General features: G+C 47.7%; 1 protein-coding gene across 4 annotated transcripts in view; it reads left to right on the top strand.

The window, feature by feature from the left end:
* The window catches only part of syt7b (synaptotagmin VIIb), a 51537-nt gene that overhangs the window by 13269 nt on the left and 16747 nt on the right, over window positions 1-21521 (top strand). Inside the window, exons 2-7 of one of the 4 annotated variants that reach the window (XM_029145013.3) lie at window positions 7803-7906; window positions 12036-12115; window positions 12689-12823; window positions 15328-15528; window positions 17884-18231; window positions 20852-20974. In XM_029145013.3, the coding sequence (XP_029000846.1) occupies window positions 7803-7906; window positions 12036-12115; window positions 12689-12823; window positions 15328-15528; window positions 17884-18231; window positions 20852-20974 (991 nt within the window). The other 3 variants (XM_029145017.3, XM_029145015.3, XM_029145016.3) reach the window with 3 other exon arrangements.

The following is a 21521-nucleotide window of genomic DNA, read 5'->3' as shown; positions in this document are numbered from 1 at the left end:
GCGGCTTCACACGCACCACGTTGGCCCGAACAGGCCTCACGAGGAGCTCCACGCAGCCGCTCCTGCCGTCTTCATGCAATTAAGGTGACAGTCGGAGCGCGCGCTTTAAAAATGCCAGGCACAGCGCTCCGGGGCACTCGCTGGTGAGTGTGCTACCCAGCAGTTGCTACGCTACCGCTGGAGAAAAAGGAAAACAGTGGGTGGGTGACAAGAAGTTGATGGAGTCAAACTTCAGCGTGTTTTACTTAAACTGTTGTTCAGCTTGAATGCGTTCGGTCGGACCTGTAGTGGAGTGAAGGAGATACGCAGGAGCGTTCATGTGACAAAAGAAGGTTTTATTTTGAAATTTAAAGTCCCATCTTATGTTTGACTAAACAAATTGCTAAAAAAAACTATTTTTATAATATGTTATATTATATTAGTATTTGCTGAGGAAGTGTGTGGGAGACGCCACTTGTTGACCTAATAATGAACAGCCGGCCGAAGACGAAGGCGTCGCCTGATTATTACAGCGGCTCCTCATATTGATACCGCTCTTTGTGTTTACCTCATGGAGTCACACGCTCAGCATGCATCGTCTGCGCGGGTCTGTCTTTGTGTCTTTAAGAGGAGACAGACAAAGAGAATGAGGCAGATCAGATGGGAGCTGGACAGGCAGCGGAAGAGCTGAGATGGAAGACTGATCTTATCGCTACGGCGATGTAACACTGAGGAGATTAGAATTTGAATCCTGGCACAAGTCCACAGCTTTGAAATTAAGAGCACACACACTTTATTGTCAAAAAGGGGGAAGCTGTTCAGTGTATTGTGAGAAACCTCACAAGGAACATGTTGAACATGTTAATGTTAATATTCTCAAAGGTGTTGATGGTGAGCGCGCGTGTGAAGTGGAGCATCTCTGGACTGCAGCAAAAATGTGAAAGTCCCAACTTCATATGATCTACAGAAAGACTGACAAGTAATGTTCAGCATCCGGCCGCGAGCAGTGACCCTCAAAAACAGGGAATCATGTTGATTTCTAGGCAGAAACAACTGGACTGGAGTCCACAGCATGTTCAGCCGACCGTTTTCACTCTTCTCTCCTTCAATTCAATATTCTAGTCTATTTAGTCAACTTTCAGCCTGAAGTATAATATACGTATGATTTGAGACATTTTACGCCTACAAACCTCACACCAATTGGTGTTTCAAAGGGTTGAACCAAAACGATTTGTTTATTTTATTCATTAATAAAACCTATGTAATATTAAGCTTCTATCAGGCACCACAGAGTCTGACTCTGTTCTAAACAGCAGTAAAATGTATTCAGCTCTGTGTTTTGCACCCCCCCCCCCCCCATTAGTCTTTATGCAGTAGCAGCTTTAAATTGCATTTGGAGCCGTCTGCATTTGAGTACAGGTGTACATCTAAATCAGTTTGTCTGTAAATTGCAGTTTTCCCAGTTGGATCATAGTTGGATTTTTTTTTCTTGTTAAACTGCACCAGACCTTTTTTGACCAGCTGAAAGTTCAGCTCCTGAACTCCAGATGGCAGTTTTTTATAATGTGGTTCCAAAGGTCAGAAGCACCAGAAGTCAATTAAAGGGGCTTGGTGCTAAAATGCTTCATAGATTACTTCTGCACCAAAAGTCATTAATCATCACCCAGTTTTCCTCCACACCAATATAACTTCATCTTTAGGCATGTCTGAATACTCAGCGTTGGAAAAGCTCGAATCAGTGCCTCCGTCAGACCATGGAGATTGTTTTCACACAACCACTATTGCAGCAGAGCTGAGTAAACAAGCCGAGATTCGTGAACCGCGAAGTAAACCAGCATTTTTTTGTTGGGGCTGCGTGAAGCCAAAAAAATTCAGCTTCACCAAACAGGAGCTTTGCTTTCGTGTAAATTAGGAGCCAGCGTCGCCTTTACCCTGTGACTCATTGCACAGAAGAGCGGCGGCAGTGCGTTCGCGTGGACCAGGCTATTTGCTGGCGTTGCGCCAGTTTGTGACTGTTTTGGGTTCGCTTGACGACAAAATGTCTAACAGCTCTGCAGGAAATAGTTATTATTCACAAGCCGAGTGAACGGAGCCTCAAACTCTGCATTTGTATATTGCAGATTAGAGACTCAGTTACGTAACGTTGCTTTAGGGAAGAGCTGTTCACACTCAATGTACTGTATCAAGAAGAAAAAGTTCAGAATTGGAATCGTTCTTTCTTATGTAATGTTTCCTGGTTCCCAGTACTCAGTCCTTTCTAGCGCGCAGTAAATGTCTGAATATGCTGAGGCGCGTACACGCATGCAGTAAATAAAGTACGAACAAGAGGCTTAGGTTTGCTTTTGCCTTCGTTTCAAAGCCTTCATCATTTCAGTTGTTAAAACAATCTCTGATGGAGATGTGCAGTGCAGACCTCCCCTGAGCATCACTGAGCCACCACCAACCTGGTTGTGCTCGATGATGTCACACTCACATACAAACGCCATCTATTTTACTACTGCAGACTGTACCTGCAGTAGTAAAATCAACTTGGTGGTAATTAAAAAATATACACAGTATATTGCCAGATTAATTCTTCAACAGCTACAGCAATTGTAACTGAACGCGCTGTGAAATGGAAGGTGGCTTCAGTAAAACGCTGTATTATCAGATTGTAAAACTCAGTCCCTTTGTTCCAGGTAGACGTTGTTGCATCTGCGATTCGTCACAGCGTGAGGGTTTTTAACCTCTCCCCCAGAAGCCGCCTTTCATCCCCGCTCCCGCTCTGTGTGAGTCATAATGACTCTTCAGCTGGGTCCATTCACCCGTAGCCTGCCTTGTCGCACACAGTAAACCTCTGGATCCTCCTCATTACCGACATCAGATCACAGTTCCTACAGAAACACCCTCTGATGACTCTGCCTGCAGACCGCTGAGATGTTTTGCCTGGATAAACACACCTGCCAGTCAGTGTAATGGGTTATGAGTCTGTCATGGGTCTGTGGCATTACGGCCTTCGGAGACAGCAAACAGCAGCTTGTTTGCAGGCGCGCGCGGCGCTCGCTGTAGCGGTGGACGGGAAAACGCGCGCGCGTTTGTTTGGCTCCAGGTTTATCTCTGTGCGTGAACCTCACACACTCGCGCGCTGCGTGTTGGAATAAAGTGATGTTTAAATTGGAGGGTTGCCGTGTTTTGGACGCCTGTGGGACTTGGCTTGGGTTGGAAGCAGGCAGCAGAGTGAGAGCTGGTGCTTCGGCCCAATGAGTTAGCGAGTCACAATGATGGTGTTGCAGGAACGGAATAAAGTCAGCTGACGTGCATTAGGGAATTTGAAAAGGCTAAATAAAACCTTTGGATGAACCACGTATTTCTCAATTACATAAATGTCCAGAAATTGGCCTCCAACAGAAGCTACTGGGTTTTTGAACTGCTGTGCTAAAATCTCAAGATCTACTGTATCAGAATGCTGAAGTTGGTCCTCTTTGTTTTCACAATGGGCCTCCTTCGGTTCTCGCTGCAGTTTTCTACTCGCTGGAGTTTAAACAGTTGCTTTCACACGGGCTTAAATGAACCAGAACAGACAAACAGCCCTCGGTAGTTTTCTTTGAGCTGAATATGTGGTTGTTTCCAAGCCATTTATTTTTGGGAAAAATCTCAAGAGTAAAATACATTTCTGACTCTAACAACAAGTGGTTGGGGGAATCTTAATTTTACTTTTAGGAAAACAGCAGCAAACAGCTGGATTTGGGAAACGGAGGTAAAACTCCTCATTGTGCTACTTCAGCTAAAACACTGAGTGCTCGTTACCAATCCATTGTCTGGTCATGAGACAAACTCAGATGTTACAGTAAGTAGTCGACCTGCCAGACGTCCTCCTCCTCTTCACACCATTTATACCCAGTCACGACGAGCTGATGAAGTAATCTCCAGAGTTAATGAACTATAACAACTTATTCTTTGCGTCCCTGACAGAGATGCTTGAAGTGGTGCTGAGCTTTCTGAGTCACAGAGACGTGCTTCTGTCCGTCGCTCCCCTTTGCTTCCCTGTGTAATTGGACGGCCACGTTCCTCCCACTGGTCGCCACTCCACCGGCAGCGCGTCGGCCGCGCCGCCAAGGGTCGCCTCCCGCGGCGGCGGCCCTCTCCGTGTTGTCCTGACCTACAGCAAGAGATGCTCCTCCAGGGGTCTCTAGTGACTAATAGCGCTCACTCTCCGTGTTGAGGCGGGCTGAGTGAACAGAGCGCACACAGATAAGCACAGCAGGCGGAAGACGGGCAGCGCTGCCAGAGTTGGGGGCCACGTCTGACAGAGAGATAGCGGTGCCCACGAGAGAGGGACTGATTTAGGACAGCGTGTGGGAGCGTTTGAGAGGGAGGCAGCAGCGGAAGGAAGGAAGGAAGAAAAGAGGGAGGCAAGGCATTTGTAATGTGGAGCTCTTTGGAAAAAGTCGCGCAGAAAGTCTTTGCTTTTAGTTTTCGACTAAACCTAGAAAGCGAACGTTGTCAATCAGCAAACAAAGTGAGGAACATGCTTCAAGTCTATTCAAGTCTAAACAGAACTTACAGCTACAAAACAGTAAATGTATCATCCTATTGGAAAGCAGTGCTTCAAATATTAATAACAGGGGGTGAAAGAGAAAGAGGGGAGTGAGGGTGAGTGATGGCAGCAATACTGGGAAGGGCTCTTGTTTACACTTGTAGCTGTGGGAGGGACCCGGTGGGACAGCACAGAGCGCACAGCAGGCTGCATCTGGGGGTGAGACACATTTACCGCAGCTGCCATGACCTGACCTTGCATCATTACATCACCTCTAAAGACACGTTGTGACTGAAAAAGTAGCTCAGGTGATGGAGTCAGTGCTGATGAGGGGGGGGGGGGTGCCTCTAATCTTCCTAAAAAGCCAGTGAAAGCAGCAGAAAGGCAGCCAGTCACTGGATGAAGCTTCCCTGAAGGCTACAAAAACTAAAATGAAAGAGCGTGATACAAAGCACGACACAGTTCCACTGTCAAATGTCAGCGACGTCCACAAGTGATTTTTTTCCGTGTTGCTCTATTTTAGGACTCTGCAGGTACTACCTTTAATGTGATCAACCAACAGACTTCAAAGGTCATTGCTCCTTGTGCAGACGTAATATCAGTGGCATTTATGGGAGCTGGTCGCTGCATTCACTTCTATTATGACTGTTTCCAGTCGCTGAAGCCGTAGCGTCATATTTAGTGTACAACATATGTCAACATGCAGCCAGACATCATTTCTGTGCAAAACCTTTGACGGTCACTCTTTCTGAGGTGTCCCCAGCAGTTTGAGAACGGCTGCAGGTCAGAAAGACCTCATTACCGCCGATTCCTTTCTTCCCAACAGAGCACTTCAAGAAAAGCTTCTTGACACTCATTACTACATTTTAATGAGGCCTGTTGCTGCAACAGATGCTCAGTCCATCATTTTGCGAGCCCAGGGTCACAGTGGGATAGTGGATGTTGGAGAGCATGAGCTCATCTCCTTGGCAAAGATCTTGTTCTCAAGTGAGAGGGAAAGAGAGATCAGACGGATCTGCTGCTGCAGCTGAGGTTGTACAAGCTTCAACCAGTGATAAGTGGCAGCTGAAGCACAAAGCGTCTCCTCATCTGTAATTAAAACCCAAAACAATAAGACCCTTAATGAGGTTTCTCAGTGAAGTTGTGTTCTTCTGAACCACAAAGAAGCACATAGAATGCTATTAATACGTTCCAGTAAATTAGTTGTAATTATTGTACTTGTAAACGGAGAGAGGAGATTTAGGTTGTCCTTGTTCTCATATCTCACCCTGTATCTCACACCACTCTCTGTGTGACTTGTCAAAGCCGTTGGAGGTATCGTTGAAAGCCTAAACTAGTGGCAATGTAACCCAAGTGTGCGCCGCAGTCCAGTCAGTCATGCACTGTAAAACCCTCTACAAATCCCTCTGTAGACTGCTGTGTATAGTGGGTTAGGTGTGGATGGGCGCTGTCCATGGTGCTGAACTGGTAAACCGAGTAACAGTGTTCAACATGCAAACACGGCAGAGGAGCTTGTGAACAAACCTGCCTCCTTTAATAATGCACAAGTGGATATGCTGATGATTGATTGATTGGACATATGCAAATTTTCACTGGAAGCCAATTGTATTCAGATTATTACTGTACAATGTGGACATTGTAGACTTTCTGCTACAGACACTAACTGAGGAACTAGGTTCCTGATTACAACTACATGGACTGACTAATAAACAAGCTTCTAAATGTACTGAGGTGGTTTTCTTATGTCTTTACTTTCTCTACATTTTTGTATACAGTTGTCAGACTTGTGTGTCCGTAGAGGTTCAGTAGCTTTACATGGTCTGAATGGATTCTTTCTTTCCCACAGCTGGTTGTGTTGCCTCCTGCTGGAGAGGTTCCCAGTTTCTGTGTCTTCTATTGGCTACTGTGAATTGGTTTGGAAATTCAAGTCTCATAAAAGCATTGGGCAGCAGATACAAATGTAAAGGCTGAGAGAAAGCAGAAGAGGTGTAAGACAAATGTGATCTGAATTTTCACCATGTCCCGCTACAATGTCTTATCTAAAATCTGATACCTTATCAAACACATGTGAAAACAGAGGTTGATTTTCAGCCTGGTGGTAAAAAGAAGCCAGCACTTTCATAATTGTCTGTGAATTGAGGGTTACAAACCTCTGCATCAGTGTAAACTGGATCAGCCTGTAGGACAAAGGCAGAGCCATTTTTAAGCTAGGTTGTTGCATTGGGTTTGTTACAGTTCCACTGTAAGTGGAAAAATGAAAACCTGCTCATATTGCTGTTAATACAAAAAGAACAGGAACAGATAGAAGTTGAGAAACACAGACGGGCAACAACAAACCACTTAGAGTTAGTCTTAACTATACTCAATAATCAATAAAAGCATGGCCGATCGATCTGATGTTGATGTCTGCCTGATTTAACTATGTTACCTTTCATGTCAAGTGCATTCATCTTGTGTGATCCTTCAATAACAGTGACTTCTCCGCGTTTGCATACAGCCCTAAACTCCTAAAGATGCAAATGTACCCAAAGGAACCGAAAGGTCTGGAAAACTTGGTGAGAAAAGAGGGTGGATGAAGTAGATTAAGTTGTCTTAGCTGATCCACTTTTATTGGCCCCAGCAAATTTAGAAATGATGAAAGCGCCCAGGCAGGGATGGGAGGAGAGATGGAGGCACGGAGGAGAGAATCAACAGCCAGATTAATGGAAGGCAAAGAGAGAAACAAGCGCCGGTTCACTGCAGAGGAGGAGGATGTTGCGGTTTTGAGCCCATTGTTTGCCAACATTGCTTTGCGCGCGTGCCATTGCATTTGGAATGACTTGGCAGAAAAGGTGGCAGACAACTGAATGCTTCTCATTGTTGAGAGGCAGTAATTGAAAGAGATGGAGATGAGGAATGGAGGCTCTGGGAGGAGTTTTCCATCTGTCAAGACGGGAACAAGGTTGCTGACGGATTTGGGAGACGGACGAGAGAGAAGCCGGTAATTGCGCGGCCGCCGGCCCTTCGATATCAGCTCCTCCTGACGTGTGCGTCTCCTATTAACACATAGAGGGAACGTGGAGCCGTTCCACCGCTTTTGTGCCCTTTACCCCTCACGCCTGTTGCATTTCAGGCCTCTTTGATGCTAGATGCCAGACGACGTCGATGAATGAGGAGAGGAGGAAGGAGGGCTCATTGCAACGCATTGCTCCTGATGATACCTTCACATCTCCCCAAAAGTGGGAGATGTGTCACTGTGTTTATCACTTTGAACCTCGTGAGCATCCCATGACTAACACACTCTCTCTCTCTCTCTCTTTCCCCTCAGGACCCTTGTCTCTCAGTGTTTTCCTGGTGTCTGTAGCGTTTGTAGTTTGTGCCGTTTGGCTGGTAGCTCTATGTGGCGTCTGCACCTGGTGTCAACGTAAACTGGTAAGTTCAAGTGCTTATTATTTAAATGTTTGCCGAAGAGAGAGATTCGGAGGCGTGGGTTTTCTTCGTTCACATATACAGTAGCAGCGGTCGAAGCTACAACACAGTGCGAGACCTGCAGGAGTCGAACCAGTGGTGGAATGAGCCGGAGTTCAGGCTGGTCACCCGTCAAACAAAGGAGCAAACACTGCAGAGTTCACCGAACAGCTGAAGGTTCAAGTCCAACAAACGGGTGACAGACAAACAAAAATAATATTGACAGAGACCACAAGGTTCGACAACGCAGGAAATGGATGTGAATGGTTTGTGCACGAAGCTGTGACCTGTGGATAATAAAAAGAAACAACAACAAACCCAGGTATTAATAATTAATAATTCACTGTCTGACCCACTGTGAGTGTGACAGCTTATAACCCATTCAATGGTTCTGCCTTGGATTACACACAGTACAGTTGTACCTAATAAAGTGGCCCGTGTGCGTATACAGCACCTGGTGGGATCTCTGTCACGGCAGCTGTGGAGTGTCTGTGTAACCAGAGCAGACACATTAGTGCTCTTTAAACACAGCTTTGTGCTCTCCGAGCTCCGAGCTCCATGATTCATATGCTAATGAGCATCACTGCGAGCTAGCGGCGGCGGCTGGAGCTGCACTGCGCCGCCACATCCGCATCCTCCTGCGTTTTCAGCGCCCAGTGCAGCAAACGGGGCTGAGAGTTGAAACCAGGTCAATAAAAATATACATTTTTTAGCGGTTTCGTCATAATACGCCCTGCAGGATTAATAAAACCCACATTATCCATCTTTTTAAGTAACAAAGCACTGAGAGAAAGAGCATTTCTTATCTTTGTTTACCCTCGGGTTATCGCGTCCCAGTCTTTGCTTTTTGTGTGACTTTCCTTTCTCCCTTTATAGCGGATGATCTGGTTTGTATTTGCCCTTCTGTCACTTTATCTCCGTGTCCTTGTCAGAATGTCACTAATTCCCCTTTCCAGGATCATCCCTCACTCCTCTCATCTCCGCTGCCACTGTACTTCTCCCTCAAAGCCGTTGTCCCTTTTTTGAAATCTCCAGTAACGTTATCTCCTGACTCGCGCCGTGCGTCACAGCGCGTACGGGGTGAAACACAATGCTCCGAGCGCCTCCAGGTTGCTGCACTGGAGCGAACAGCGGAGCCCACAGGCTCGAAATGTTGAAGTTCGATTTCATTACGACAGTGAAGAAACGAGAATCACTTAACGTCTGTAGCCCCTTTTAAGATTTGAGGTTGCTGAAGTCAGGTTTTCTGTTTAAACCTAAACTGGACTCGGTCTCCCGCTGTGTGTGGTTTACGGGTGTGGAGGGGGAGTGAGGGGAGGAGGAGGGGGGAGGATGACGAGTGGCGGGAGACGCTGCTGCTGAACATCCAGGTGTGTCACAAACGATGACAGCGGGGCTTCTTTCACAGGGAGCAGCCGCTGTCCCTCCCCCATCACCTCCCCTCCTCTCTCCCTCCTTCCCCCATTCTCCCCCGTTCTACAGTACTTCCAGCCTCCCGCCCTGCTCTCCACATCCTCCCACTCTCTCTGACATTGTACATTCTCCACCCTCTCCTCTCCAGCCTCCTGAAGATTTTATGATTGTGTTTAATGATATATGAGCTGCACTTGATCGCGCTAGAAATTCATCCTTCTCCGAGTCCCTGAATCTAATATTATGCTGTTATGTGTGTGAGCGCGTAGTGTGTAGTGTGCAGCGTGTGGGTACTGTACAGAACTTCTCTGTTGACAATATTTGTGCAGAGCTGGTGAGTGATGAATAATGGAGCCAACGGTGGATGCGGTGGTGATAGATACAGTAAAATGCACGAGGAAGCCTGTCTGCAGGCGTCACAAACATTTTTTTTTTCCATTTTTGAAATATTTTTTCTATTAAAGCCCTCAGAAAACAAGCTGCAAAGTTTTGTGTGTTTCTAGAACGCTGTTCATGAGAGTAAATGCTATTTTTGAGGAGCGCTGACGCTCTTGTCACTCTTTCATCCACTCCACAACCTTTCCTCTCAGCTCATGCGTTCTTGCTAAAGAGCCTGAAAGTGGCTGAGTGTGAACGGTTGTTTGTCTGTGGAGCTGTGGTGAACTGGTGACCTGTCCGGGGTGTGAACCCATGATGGATGGGGTGTAAAGTCACTCACATAGATCTGTGTCAAATCATACACGCTGAACTTGATGCATGTTTATGAAAATCATTTCCAGCTGTGTCATTGAATGACTCTGTGACTTAGAGTAAACCACTGTCATAACCCCACGGGCAGGTTTATACTGTATAAAGTCACTTTTTATTGGCATTCAGATTCACTCACTGATATGAATGCTGGAGTCAGCTCAGCAGACCACAGTGTCACAGTGCTCACATTGTCCCATCATGTTGTCTCCTGCCTGGCTCCGTGGTGACCTGCAGGTTAACGATGCTGGAGCTCTTAAATAAAAAATGTTCTTCATATTTTGGTGAGTTTATGCCAGAAGTTATTCCAGAAGTCCCAGGATGTGCTCAACTGAAAAATAGCTATAACGAACCAACCTTTGCTTATTTTAAGGTCCATGTGCTACAAACGGGCTTTTTCCTCTCCAATATTGTCAGATTGAGGTGCTGATTAGACAGCAGACTGCCCACAATAAAAGCCCCAGGAGGCCGTGACTGTGAACTCGCCTGCTGCAGAGGGTGTGACTGTGTACGGTGGCCGGCGCCTGCTTCACAGGCTGCGTCGCTCCGGTTTGCTCACGTTCTGTCAGACTCAGTCCAAAGCTGCCACGCGTGCGCAGATGCGCCCGAAGCGTGCTGCTGCCAGGCGGTGACACGCCGGCGCAGGATCGCCACAGGCAGGAGGTGAGATGTTTGAAAAAAATAATGAAAGGAAGCCGTCAGCGCCGGTCTGTCGCGTTGCTTGGAGATGTGGTGTCTATCACATCCTGCAGCGCATATGCAGTTTGGCTGGTTTGGATTTGCGTGAATAATCAAGTGGGAGAAAAAAAAATCAGGTCTGGGTTAATTTCAGGAAGTTGAGTGCACCAGTATGAGTCCAGCACCTCTGCCAGACTGAAGTAGACTGTGAGGGTGTACCTAATAAAGTGGCCAGTGAAAGTAAATCATCATATTATAAATCTATAATTGGGGTCATTTGTCATCCAGGCATACAGAATAGTTAAATGTGATTAAAACTCGGTGGAGGTGAGATGTGTGATAATCTACTTGCAGATTCATGGGATGGAGTCCAAACTCTTCCACAGCAGTGGCTTGTGAACCGAAGCGAGGTCCCGCCTTCATCTGTTCAGCGGACGTCTCACGGCACACGCCCTCTGCGTGTCCTTGGGGGCTTTTATGGCACTAAAACATTATGCAGAGTGTCTGTGTGACTGGGTGTTATCGCCCTCGTGAGTTCAATGCATTTACATGTATAAGTCAATAAAACATAGGGGTCAATAACGCTAACTACCGCGTGCTGCCGGGACTGAAAGCACTTCCCGTTAAGTGGCGAATGGTGCCTTGTGGGTGAAAGTCGTCTGTGTGATGCATGACATTAAAAGAGCAATGGCCACGTTTTTACTGTACAACTTCCTCACTCTCCAAATGATGCAGTGTCTTTGCAGGTGTAATAACTCACATAGTGGCAGCTCCCTGTGTCCTGTTTAGCTTTAAACCGTAGGCTGGTTTGTATTTATAGATTTGTCCATTATCATCGTCGTCGCGTCTCAAAGCTCCCTCCTGTTTGTGTGTGAGGACGTGGCCGTGCATGTCTCACGCTTGTGCGAGCCGGAGTGTGTTTTTGCATCTCATTGTGCCTAAGTGGTCCCTCGTCACGTCGGGATCCTCACAGGCCGGCTAGCGTCCTGGCATCAAACCAATTTGCTGCTCTTCCCTCTCATTCATCATATTTTACAACATGTGCTGGAACCTGTTGCTTCTCCGAAGCCCTTTATAATGAGCACTTCACTTGCACAACTGCTTTTGTAAACAGCGATGGCGACACTAATGTGTGTGTGTGTGTGTGTGTGTGTGTGTGTGTGTGTGTGTGTGTGTGTGTGTGTGTGTGTGTGTGTGTGTGTGTGTGTGTGTGTGTGGTTCCCAATCACTCCTTCTCTGCCTTGTCTCCCTGCAGGGGAAGAGGAATAAGCCTGGGGTGGAGGCCGCCAGCTCTCCGGATTCCGTGAGAGGTCGAGGGGAAAATAAAGCCATCAAGTAGGTGTCAGGGAGGGAGTGGGTATGGAAATGATGCGTGATGCAGTGAGACTGGAAAAGCTGATAATGTAGCTTCGCGTGATGAGCAGTGTCCCTACAGCAGCGTGGAAGTACATGTTTCTAATTTATTAAACCGGCTCCGTGTAGTGAAATCTTGTGTATATGTTTGTGCTTTAACGCGAACTTCGTCTCTTTTTCTATAAAATATATTTTACAGCCAAATAGTAATTTATGTCCCTGAAAAATATTTAATTAGTGTTTTTTCATAATCTTTTGATTTTGTTTGGGTCTTTTTTTATTATCCTCAGGATTAGTTTTAACATGCATCAAGGTTTCCTTCATTAAGTTTTTGGACATTTAATTTACTTACTTATTTTAAACTGTCTTATGAAACTTTGTGATGAATGTGAAAAACTCGCCTGATTTATCGGAGTATCAAATATAATATGCATATTGCTTTTCTCCCTCTCCGTGACCTTTGCATTATGATATTTAACCCTCTCTCTCCCAGTTTGTCTGTCACGTTGGACTCTATGCTTCTCTCACTGCTCTCTTTCATCCCTCTGGCCACAGCGAACTAGACAGAGACTTTTGGAATAACAATGACAGCAGCAACGTGCAGCAGCGGTGGAGCTCCTACCCGCCCAAGGAGTTCCTCCTAAACATGTCTCCCTACGCGCCCTACGGAGACCCTCGCCTCACGCCCAAGTGAGTCTCAGTCGTAGCTGGTAAGGGTTAGGGCAGCGATAAAATTAGACGTTATTGGAAAGGTAAGGGTTATTTATTTAATGATATAATCTTGGCTACTTGTGTGCAACAATACCTGACAAATGAAACATGAAAGTTGATCAAAGGTGAACAAACCGCTCCGAGCAGTGAAACCATCACATGTAATAGCATCAAGGGGGCAGAAAGCTGGGTTTGCAGTGCTCTCTGACACATAGCAGAGGTCTCCTCTCATCCCTGGTAATCCTGGTGTTTTTGCATTCAGGCATGTCCACAGTGAGCCGGCGTTTAGTATGCACTGCTGGCCATGCAGCACCTGATAGAGATGTGCCGCACAATCCCTCAATGTTTCTGAGTCCGAGGAGTCCCAAACGTTGACGGGTTCCAAGATGAAAAGAGAGACGGCACAAAATACTGGATTTTGAAATACAAAAGATTTTAAATCAAAACCAAGGCCAACAATAAAGTGAGGACGTAGCATCTTATTTAGCCTCATTAGCAGATGTGTACGGCTGAACGGCCTTGATGGTCCCGTCCCTACAGCTCTGCTAGTCTCATCAAACCCTTGTTTACTCCTCACCTGCAACCCATGCAATGCGTGTTGCCATAGAGACGGGCGACCCTCGAAGAGCAGATCTCAGAGTCACAACTTTCTGCCTCTGAACTGAAGTATTCAAACCTCAGCTCAGTGTTGACTGTCGGCTGCTCCTGATTATTCAGCAGCTTCTTCTCCTTAAACGGCTCCGTTTAAATTTTGCCCGACCAGTATATGTATAGATTTAAATATGAGGCCGACGGCAGGCAGTTAGCGCAGCTCTTTAAAACTGCCTCATCAACTTAATATATTTTGCTTATTTAATCTGTACAAAATAAATAAATGAATAAAACTTAGTGCAAAAACAACTATTTGTAATTGTAATGGGGCCATTGGCTGCCAGGCAATTAGCAGAAACAGAAGTTACTGAGCTTGGCCAAGAACAACTCATAATCACAAATGTAAAACAGTTCAACAATCGAGATACAACTTGCTAATGAGTCCATCTAAGAGGCTTTGGCTGACGCTTCTGTTACTTGTTTTCCTTTCAGTCCATTCTTAGCGAGTACAGACAGAGGTGTCATTAAATTCTCCACGCTAACGAGGGAATTAGCGGGAAACGTCCGACTGTCACGTTAATGGGTGGTTTCTGTTCCGTGTGTTTTCCTTCCTCCTCTGTAACTCTGTGGTTACCTGAGCCCTGTCCCACACACCATCCCACCGTATCTGTCCTGTACAATACAGCAATCAACTGTGTTTGTGTGATGGAACATCTGCTCCACGCCGACACCCATCTCGTCATTTAGATGCTTCCCGCGTGTCACCGAGGCATTAAGCGAACCTCCTCGTTCTCATCCTCTCCTAATTGCATCTCACTTGACTCTTTGAAAACCACAGGGAGATCAATTAGTCTGTATCTGTGCAGCGATGTTGAAATTATTGCAGAATCAGTGAGCAGCAGTGATAGTTGCGATTGCGTTGCGGTATTGACATAATTAATTGCATTTGAGTGGCGTGAGGCCGATAACAGAAGCATCGCTGAGATATGAGTCAACTGCTGAATTTCTTACTCACTGCTGTCAAAGTAATGCTGCTTTTATCCAGCGACATGGAGTCTGTTTATCCACTTTCGAGCGCAGACAATTAAGTGTAATTTACATGAGACAAACAATAAAGATGAACTGAACCTGTGGCCAACAGGACATCATCCATTGTACTCTCGCCTTCGTGTTGTCTGAGCCGCTGAGGCCGTTGTTGTGTTGTGTTGGCTCCGTGGCTTGTCCTCACGCTGTGGAAGCTCCGTGCGCTGAACCGGCGTCTGTCTGTTCCTCATCTCTGTGGCGTCTGAGTGTCGGTCCGTTGGGGTGGGATCATTTGAACCACTGGCTTGGAGCCTCCGGGTGACTTGTTGCCATCGCGGGCTGCAGGTGACGGTGGTATACACAGTACTGCTCTCGTTCCTGCACCTGCACCTGCAGTCCAGTAATCTGGAGATGATGCATTTGCATCATTAGTCAGCTATTATGTCCAATTCACAGAGCCAGCAGGTTGGTCGTCACTGTCCTCCTGCGGGGAGCGAACTGGGACGCACCTGCTGCATCTCTTGACCTACTTCCTACCTTTAGATATTTGAGTCCTGTGGAACATTAAAATATGCATAAATAACCTTAAATAGTTGTTTATTGTGAGACTAGTATATAAAACTCTAAACATACTGGGCATGTATTGAAATGATTGAGTGTTTTACAGTGAATGAGAGCTCAGTCGTTACTGGTTGAGCTGCTGCCTGACTAACCTCACTGACGACCCTTTTGCTCTCCGGCTCTGTCCGTCTGTGCGTCCCCCGTCTGTCTGTCTCTTTCTCTCCTGCCTATCCTCTCTTGGTCCGTTCCTCCTGTCCGTGCGTGTTCCTCTCTGTCCGACCCCCCACCCCCGCCGCCGCCGCGCCCAGCGGGGCCGCGGACAAGGGTGGGCCGGGTGGCGCTGGACCCTCGCCGGGGGCCAGCGACGGTGGGGGCGGCGCTTGCTCGGGGAATGGGGCGGGGCCCAGCCGCAGCGACAGCGTGCGCAGCATGGTGACGGGGGGCAGCAAGGCCGGGCGCTGGCAGATGGTCCAGAGCCACATGCATGCCGGAGGCCTGCGATTTAGCAAGTGAGTGGTGCATGGGGGGGGCTCCGGTGGGCAGCGCATCAGCATGGTGTGGAGGTCGGGGAGGAATGAGAGTCATGAATGGCACGGCTGCATGTGTCCTGAAGGAGGAAGACGGAGCTGCTGCTGGTGTGACAGGAGCCAACCTGTGCTTAAAGCCCCTTGGAGTCTTTTCATTCATAAACAAATGCCACTTTCACGTCAGCTGCCAGCTAATTTCAGGGCTCCGTCGAATGAGATGCAGCCGTGCTGCCGCACTCCGGCGCCTCGCGGGCGCCCGTTTAATAGAGGAAGTGACACTTTCAGGGGTTTCAAACCAAGCAGATGCTCACGGAAGGTGAGGAGCGATATTCTTCACTCATCTGAAGGCAAAGCTTTTCTGAGGCGCATGAACAGCAGGATCACACCTTCTCCGGGGTTGGAATAAAAATAAAAGCCTCCCCTGCAACACGCTCGAGTGCAGCGTGAAGTTAACCTTGTATCAAGCAGCTGTTGGGCTTTCACAATTAGATCGGTACAGCTGTTTAACAACAGAGGGCGAGATCAGCTGAATGTCTGGTTTTAAACTTGATCTCCACCTTTTTACTCCTCCTTTCACGTTTTGCATTTTAATTTTCCCCTTTTTATGTCTGTCTCTCTCTCTTACTTTTATTTCCACTGTAGTTTCTCTCATTCTCTGTCTCCTTGTTTTTCACCCTCCTCAGTTCTCCTAAATTACAAAATCTTTCAAGGTTTATAGTCATCTTAATCGACTCTCTCTGAGTCAGTAGGAGGATGCAGCTGAAGGAGGATCCTTCTCGCTCATTGTAAGATTGTGCTGCTCCTGTACAGACATGCAGGAACAAAAAGACAACATCCATGTCAGGAAGCAACTTACACTTGGATTTCCAAATTTAAGACAACTCAAGGACGGACGCTGTCGATCACCAGCGTAGTCCAGATCTGTTCTGCATGTGTCTCATTAATGTTTTCACTCATACCGAAGCCCAGCAAATCTGCAACATGTCCCTGTTGCTTTTGTGAGCAAACGCTTACAGACAGGTATGAATAATTACTGTATAAGGAGAATACTGCAAATGGATTTCCAGCAGTACGTGTTTCTCCGGAGTCAGAGTTTACGTCCCTAGTTAGGTTTGAATGTGCGCAGCCTTGTAGCTTTTGGCTTTTTTATTTTTATAGAACCCCATATTCTTCTAAATGCGGTATTGATGATTCAACTGGATGCTTCATCGGAGCCTTGGAGGAGCTCCCGCTGCACCAGCTCCACACCTCACGCTCATGTACACGCTGATAATAAGCAAAGCGTTCGCTTCTCGATTCCTAAACGCTCAAATTAATTTTCCAAACGCACAAAAGGGAGCAACCGAGCAGCTTCTCTGCATCCATTTACATTTGCTCACCAAGTAAGTAAACGCTCCCATCAAAGCACATCCTCGGGAAGGACGCAATGACGCGCAGTGTGAGTGTGCATGAGTGCATGTACACACGGGGCGAGCGCCGTCTTGTTGTGACTTCATCCAGTGTTGCTGTGTTCCTTGGTGGGGGGGGGGGGGGGGGGGGGGGGGGGGGGTCTGGGTCTGAGGGGTCTGTCTCCTGACTCTCCAACAGAGTTAGAGCCCAGTTAAAACTGAAGAGTGCTGCAAACATAATTCAGGTCCAGGCAGTAAATCCTCCCTCGCAGCATTGGCCTCAGACAGAGCTGTTTAGCACAAGCTTACAGTCGTCAGGCGGGGCTGTGATTGAGAGCAGGATAAGCACTATTACATGATTGTAAGAGTAGCAGACCTGTAATTAGAGAGCAGACTTAAAGAACCCTGATTGGAGGAGATGCCGAAGGCAGATTGATGCGAGGACCGAGGGCGGGAAAAAGATGAATGGGCGAAGGAGACGGGTTTCACACAAAGGTAGAAGCGAAGGGAGAGTCAAGGGGGAGCGCAGGACCTCAGAGAAAGAAACACCAGGCGGAGACGGGAGAAGTAGGTCAGCGCTAATTAGCAGGAGCAGCAACATACAGAATCAATTTAGTGCTGCTGACAGAGACACAGTTAAGTGATAGTGATGCTTTAATCCGAGCACGTGAGCAGAGTTTTTGTTTACTTCACATGTTGCATGGCAGCTCATCTGTCACTGGTATGTAGCATGAGACACAGTCACAGGCTCTGACATCGCTTCTCCTCCTTCACTCAACCTCCCTGATGGTGATCTCTTGGAGAGCCTCTGAAAACACTGCTTGCACATTCCAGTCTGTTCCGTGTACAGTGCATTACTTTGAACTCCTTCAGATGAAAATCCGACCACTTGTTTCCGTCGTTCATTCCTTAACCCTTGTTTAACCGATTTTCCCATGTGCCCCTGTAGCTTCGGGGACGCTTCCCTCTCCTCCGCCTCCACCCTGGAGCACATCCCGTCCTCGGCGGTGGCGCGCCCGCGGCCCCTGGTCCGGCAGCAGAGCCTCCAACAGCCCCTCACTCACCAGCCCCCTCCGGGTCCCAACGATCCCCCGGTCACCTCACAGAGCCTGGGCCAGCTGCACACGGGTCCGGGCGGCGGGGGCCACCGCGGGGGCCCGCGGGGGGTCCGGGGGAGTCCGGCTGGAGCCTCCCGGTACAGAGGAACAGGGGCGGGCCGGTCCAGGTCCAACCCGGGGAGCTGGGATCACATGATGGAGCAGATTCGCCACAGAGGGCTGGACGTCAAGTCGTTCCTGTAAGTGGCGTTTCCTGTTACTATTATTAGGTAATAGATGTGACGACATGCAGCTGGAGCACGAGGAGCTCGTCAACGCTCCTGAATCGACACTATGTTCCTTCCACCACTGTTGTGAGGCTGCGCTTGTTTAGATTATTTTCAGCAGTATGTTGAGATGGAACGAGTGTCAGTCTGATTTGTGAGAATGATTTTCCAGGCCATAAAATCTGCATATGTCACATATGATGGATGTTATTACGTACGTCACCAGCGCGTCATGTGTCATGTCTCTGCGTCTGCCATCGGTGTGTCATCTGTCAGTCACACTAGGATGTGTGTGTGTGTGTGTGTGTGTGTGTGTGTGTGAATCCTTTCCCATCCTTTTACTGACTCGTCCTGCACTGACCAGGGCAGCATGGCTGGACCGATTCTTTGATTGATTTGAGGCGCTGATCTCCGTTCCTCCACTTGACTTGAATGGTAGATTACAAACGATGCTCTCTACAAAGCAGGCACATGCCGGCCTCCTCCCGCCCTGATCCTGGACTCAAACAAACAGCAGCACGGCCTCCCTCCCGGTCCCATTAGCAGTGTGTGCAGGCCGGTGACCTGCCTGAGTCATCGCTGAGCGAAGGCCGGGCACCAACATGTGGCGGCGCTCACTGTAACCTGTCCCCGTCGCTTGTCAACACCTATGGGGCGCCTCGACACCTGAACGCGGGCTCGGTGGAGTATTTACAACCGAATGCCACTCGTGTCCAGTCCTGTCACACGGGGCGACAGCGGCGCCTCCCCGCCAGCATCCAGATGCACGGCGCTGGTGTCAGTGGGGAGGATTTCAGCGTCCTCGGGTCTGTCTTCTACACCGATCCATTCTCCTCACAGTCCCAGTGGGCCGCTGTCAATACAGCTTCAGCTAACAGCCTCCTGTCTGTTAACAACGCACACGCAGTGTTAAAAAACGGAGAGATGAGACCAAGATCCGATGGAAAAAGAGGCTTTGATTTCTATTAAATGTGGACACACGAGGGGAAGAACATGGTGGAGGCAGAGAGGGAGGGGTCCGCTGCACGCCGGCCCCTGCGTCTGGGTTGTTTTTTTGGCGCCTGTGAATTACAAGGTTAGTTGTGGGCAAATGTTCGTTTGTTAAGGTCACTGATTGCGTGGCCTCTCGAATTCGCGGCGCATGCTTTAGCAAAACATCATTTAAATGGCCGGCCACGTTCGGAGGGAGAATAATAGCTGAAAATCAACGTGATGTGAGTCTTTGTTGCAGGTTTTTGTCAGGGTCACTGCAATTTTCATGGATTTCTTTTGCTTTTTCTTCTCGCTTAATCTTTTTTTTTTCCTGCATATCATTTCATTTTCTCTGTATTTCCAATTCAAACGTTCTTTCAGGCTTTTGCTTCTCTTTTTAACGTGTTTACATTTAAAGGGAATAAAACCACTGAGGCTTCATTACCTCACCATATTTCTGATAATGACGCTTGTATCAAATACATTCAATAAACACCATATCTACAGTGGAGAAAAAAAAACATCAGTGGTTGTAAGAGCTCACACTGTTCTCTGATGCATTACATAAGCTCAGATATTTTAATAATGAATTAGCAGAGAACAGCCTTGTACTGCTGGTTCTGACGAGTTACTGTACGTATCAAAGGCTGAACCATGAATAATATGGCTTGTATTAGCGCCTCCATTTTAATTAGGCAGGCTACACCATAGTAATAACAGATATTAGCGGTGCATGGGGTGTCCATTCCAAGAACCAAGATGAAAGCGACAAAGGATCCACTACATTAAGACATGAGCGCTGAGACTGTAGACATTCAGAGACCGGGCCGCATTTAATGAGGCTCAAACTTACGGCCGGGTTAAAGGAGTGGCCATTAGTAGTCGTCTCTCCCCTCCTCATTTCTGAGCTTGGGGTGGAACAACAAACAGTGATGTTTTGTTTGTGAGGCTCCTGAGAGCTGTTCCGGCTTTTAGCTGCTCTCCACATAATGAAACTGGAGCAGCCTTAGATTACTTAAACTTCATTTTCTTACTTGTCAGTTGCTTTAATCTCCGCGCATAATATTAAAATATGCAGTGTTTTATGTTGTGTATTAGAGATAATAACATTTTTCTGACGAAGGTCAGTAGCTGGAACTTGTTTATTCATTATTACCCAACACACTATCTCAGTACTCAGGGACATCCACATTGTGTTACATAGTGTGTTCTGTGTTGCCTGTAGCGGTTAGCGCTGCTTTGGTTGGTTCTGCACATACGGTACATAAACAGATTCAATCAGGTTTCGCTACTGACTTAAAATTGGCTGTAAGACATTACACACACTCGCGCTTAAGTGTAAAGTCTGAACTGAGCATCCTCACAACAGTCTGCCACCTCTCTCCCACTTCTCCCTGGATATGAATGGGTGTGTATGAAAGATGCTGTGCATCTGTCCCTGCCTGTTTGTGCTTTGGTGTGTGTGCGTGCGTGCGTGCGTGCGTGCGTGCGTGCGTGCGTGCGTGCGTGTGTGCGTGCGTGCGTGCATGCGTGTGTGTGTGTGTGTGTGCGTGTGCGTCTGCACCTGTCTGTCTGCACACCTGTGCACTTGTGATGCGGTCTCGTTTGCTTGTGTGTCCAGCGAGGGGAAGATGGTTGTTCTGTCTCTAGCGATCGGCCTGGCCGAACAAGACGACTTTGCCAACCTCCCGGATCTACAGGAAGCGCCGGCGAGCAAAGAGAACGAGCACACGCCAGAGAAGAGGTAACGAGAGGCGAGAGAGAGAGAGGGGAGTGATGTGGGGAATTTGACACACGTGACTTTGCTCATTCTCATTATCAGCTGCTCATGTTGGATGCTGTAGATAAGTAGCTGTGGCCCAGTCTTTTGCCTTCTGTTTGCTCTCCCCTTCCTTTTATTTCTAAATTTGTTTATTCCACCGCGTGTTATTTCCAGCTCCACATCCTGAGTGCCTCTCTCTCATGTTTTGTGCCCAGGCCTTCGTGAGTCTGCTCGTCTGCAGCTCTTCACTCGCGGTTTGATCTCCGAGTCGCTGGCGCAGCAGCAGGGCGCCCTCGTTACACTGCTCTCATCCACCAGTGATCTCACAGCAGCTGTCAGAGCCCGAACCGAGCCGCTCAGCTGGCGAACAAAAGCCCAAACACGCTGCCCTCCTGAAACATTAACGTGTGCGCGCGGTAACACTCTCAACCCGCTGTTTTGACACAGCCCGAGCGCACACCTGATTCACGTTGCTCCTCCTACACGGAGGCTTGATGAAGATTGATGATGATGAAGGTTCTGATTCTGT

This window comes from Betta splendens, chromosome 3, assembly GCF_900634795.4.
Source record: "Betta splendens chromosome 3, fBetSpl5.4, whole genome shotgun sequence".
Lineage (NCBI taxonomy): Eukaryota > Metazoa > Chordata > Actinopteri > Anabantiformes > Osphronemidae > Betta > Betta splendens.
This window is presented reverse-complemented; position numbering and strand designations above follow the sequence as displayed.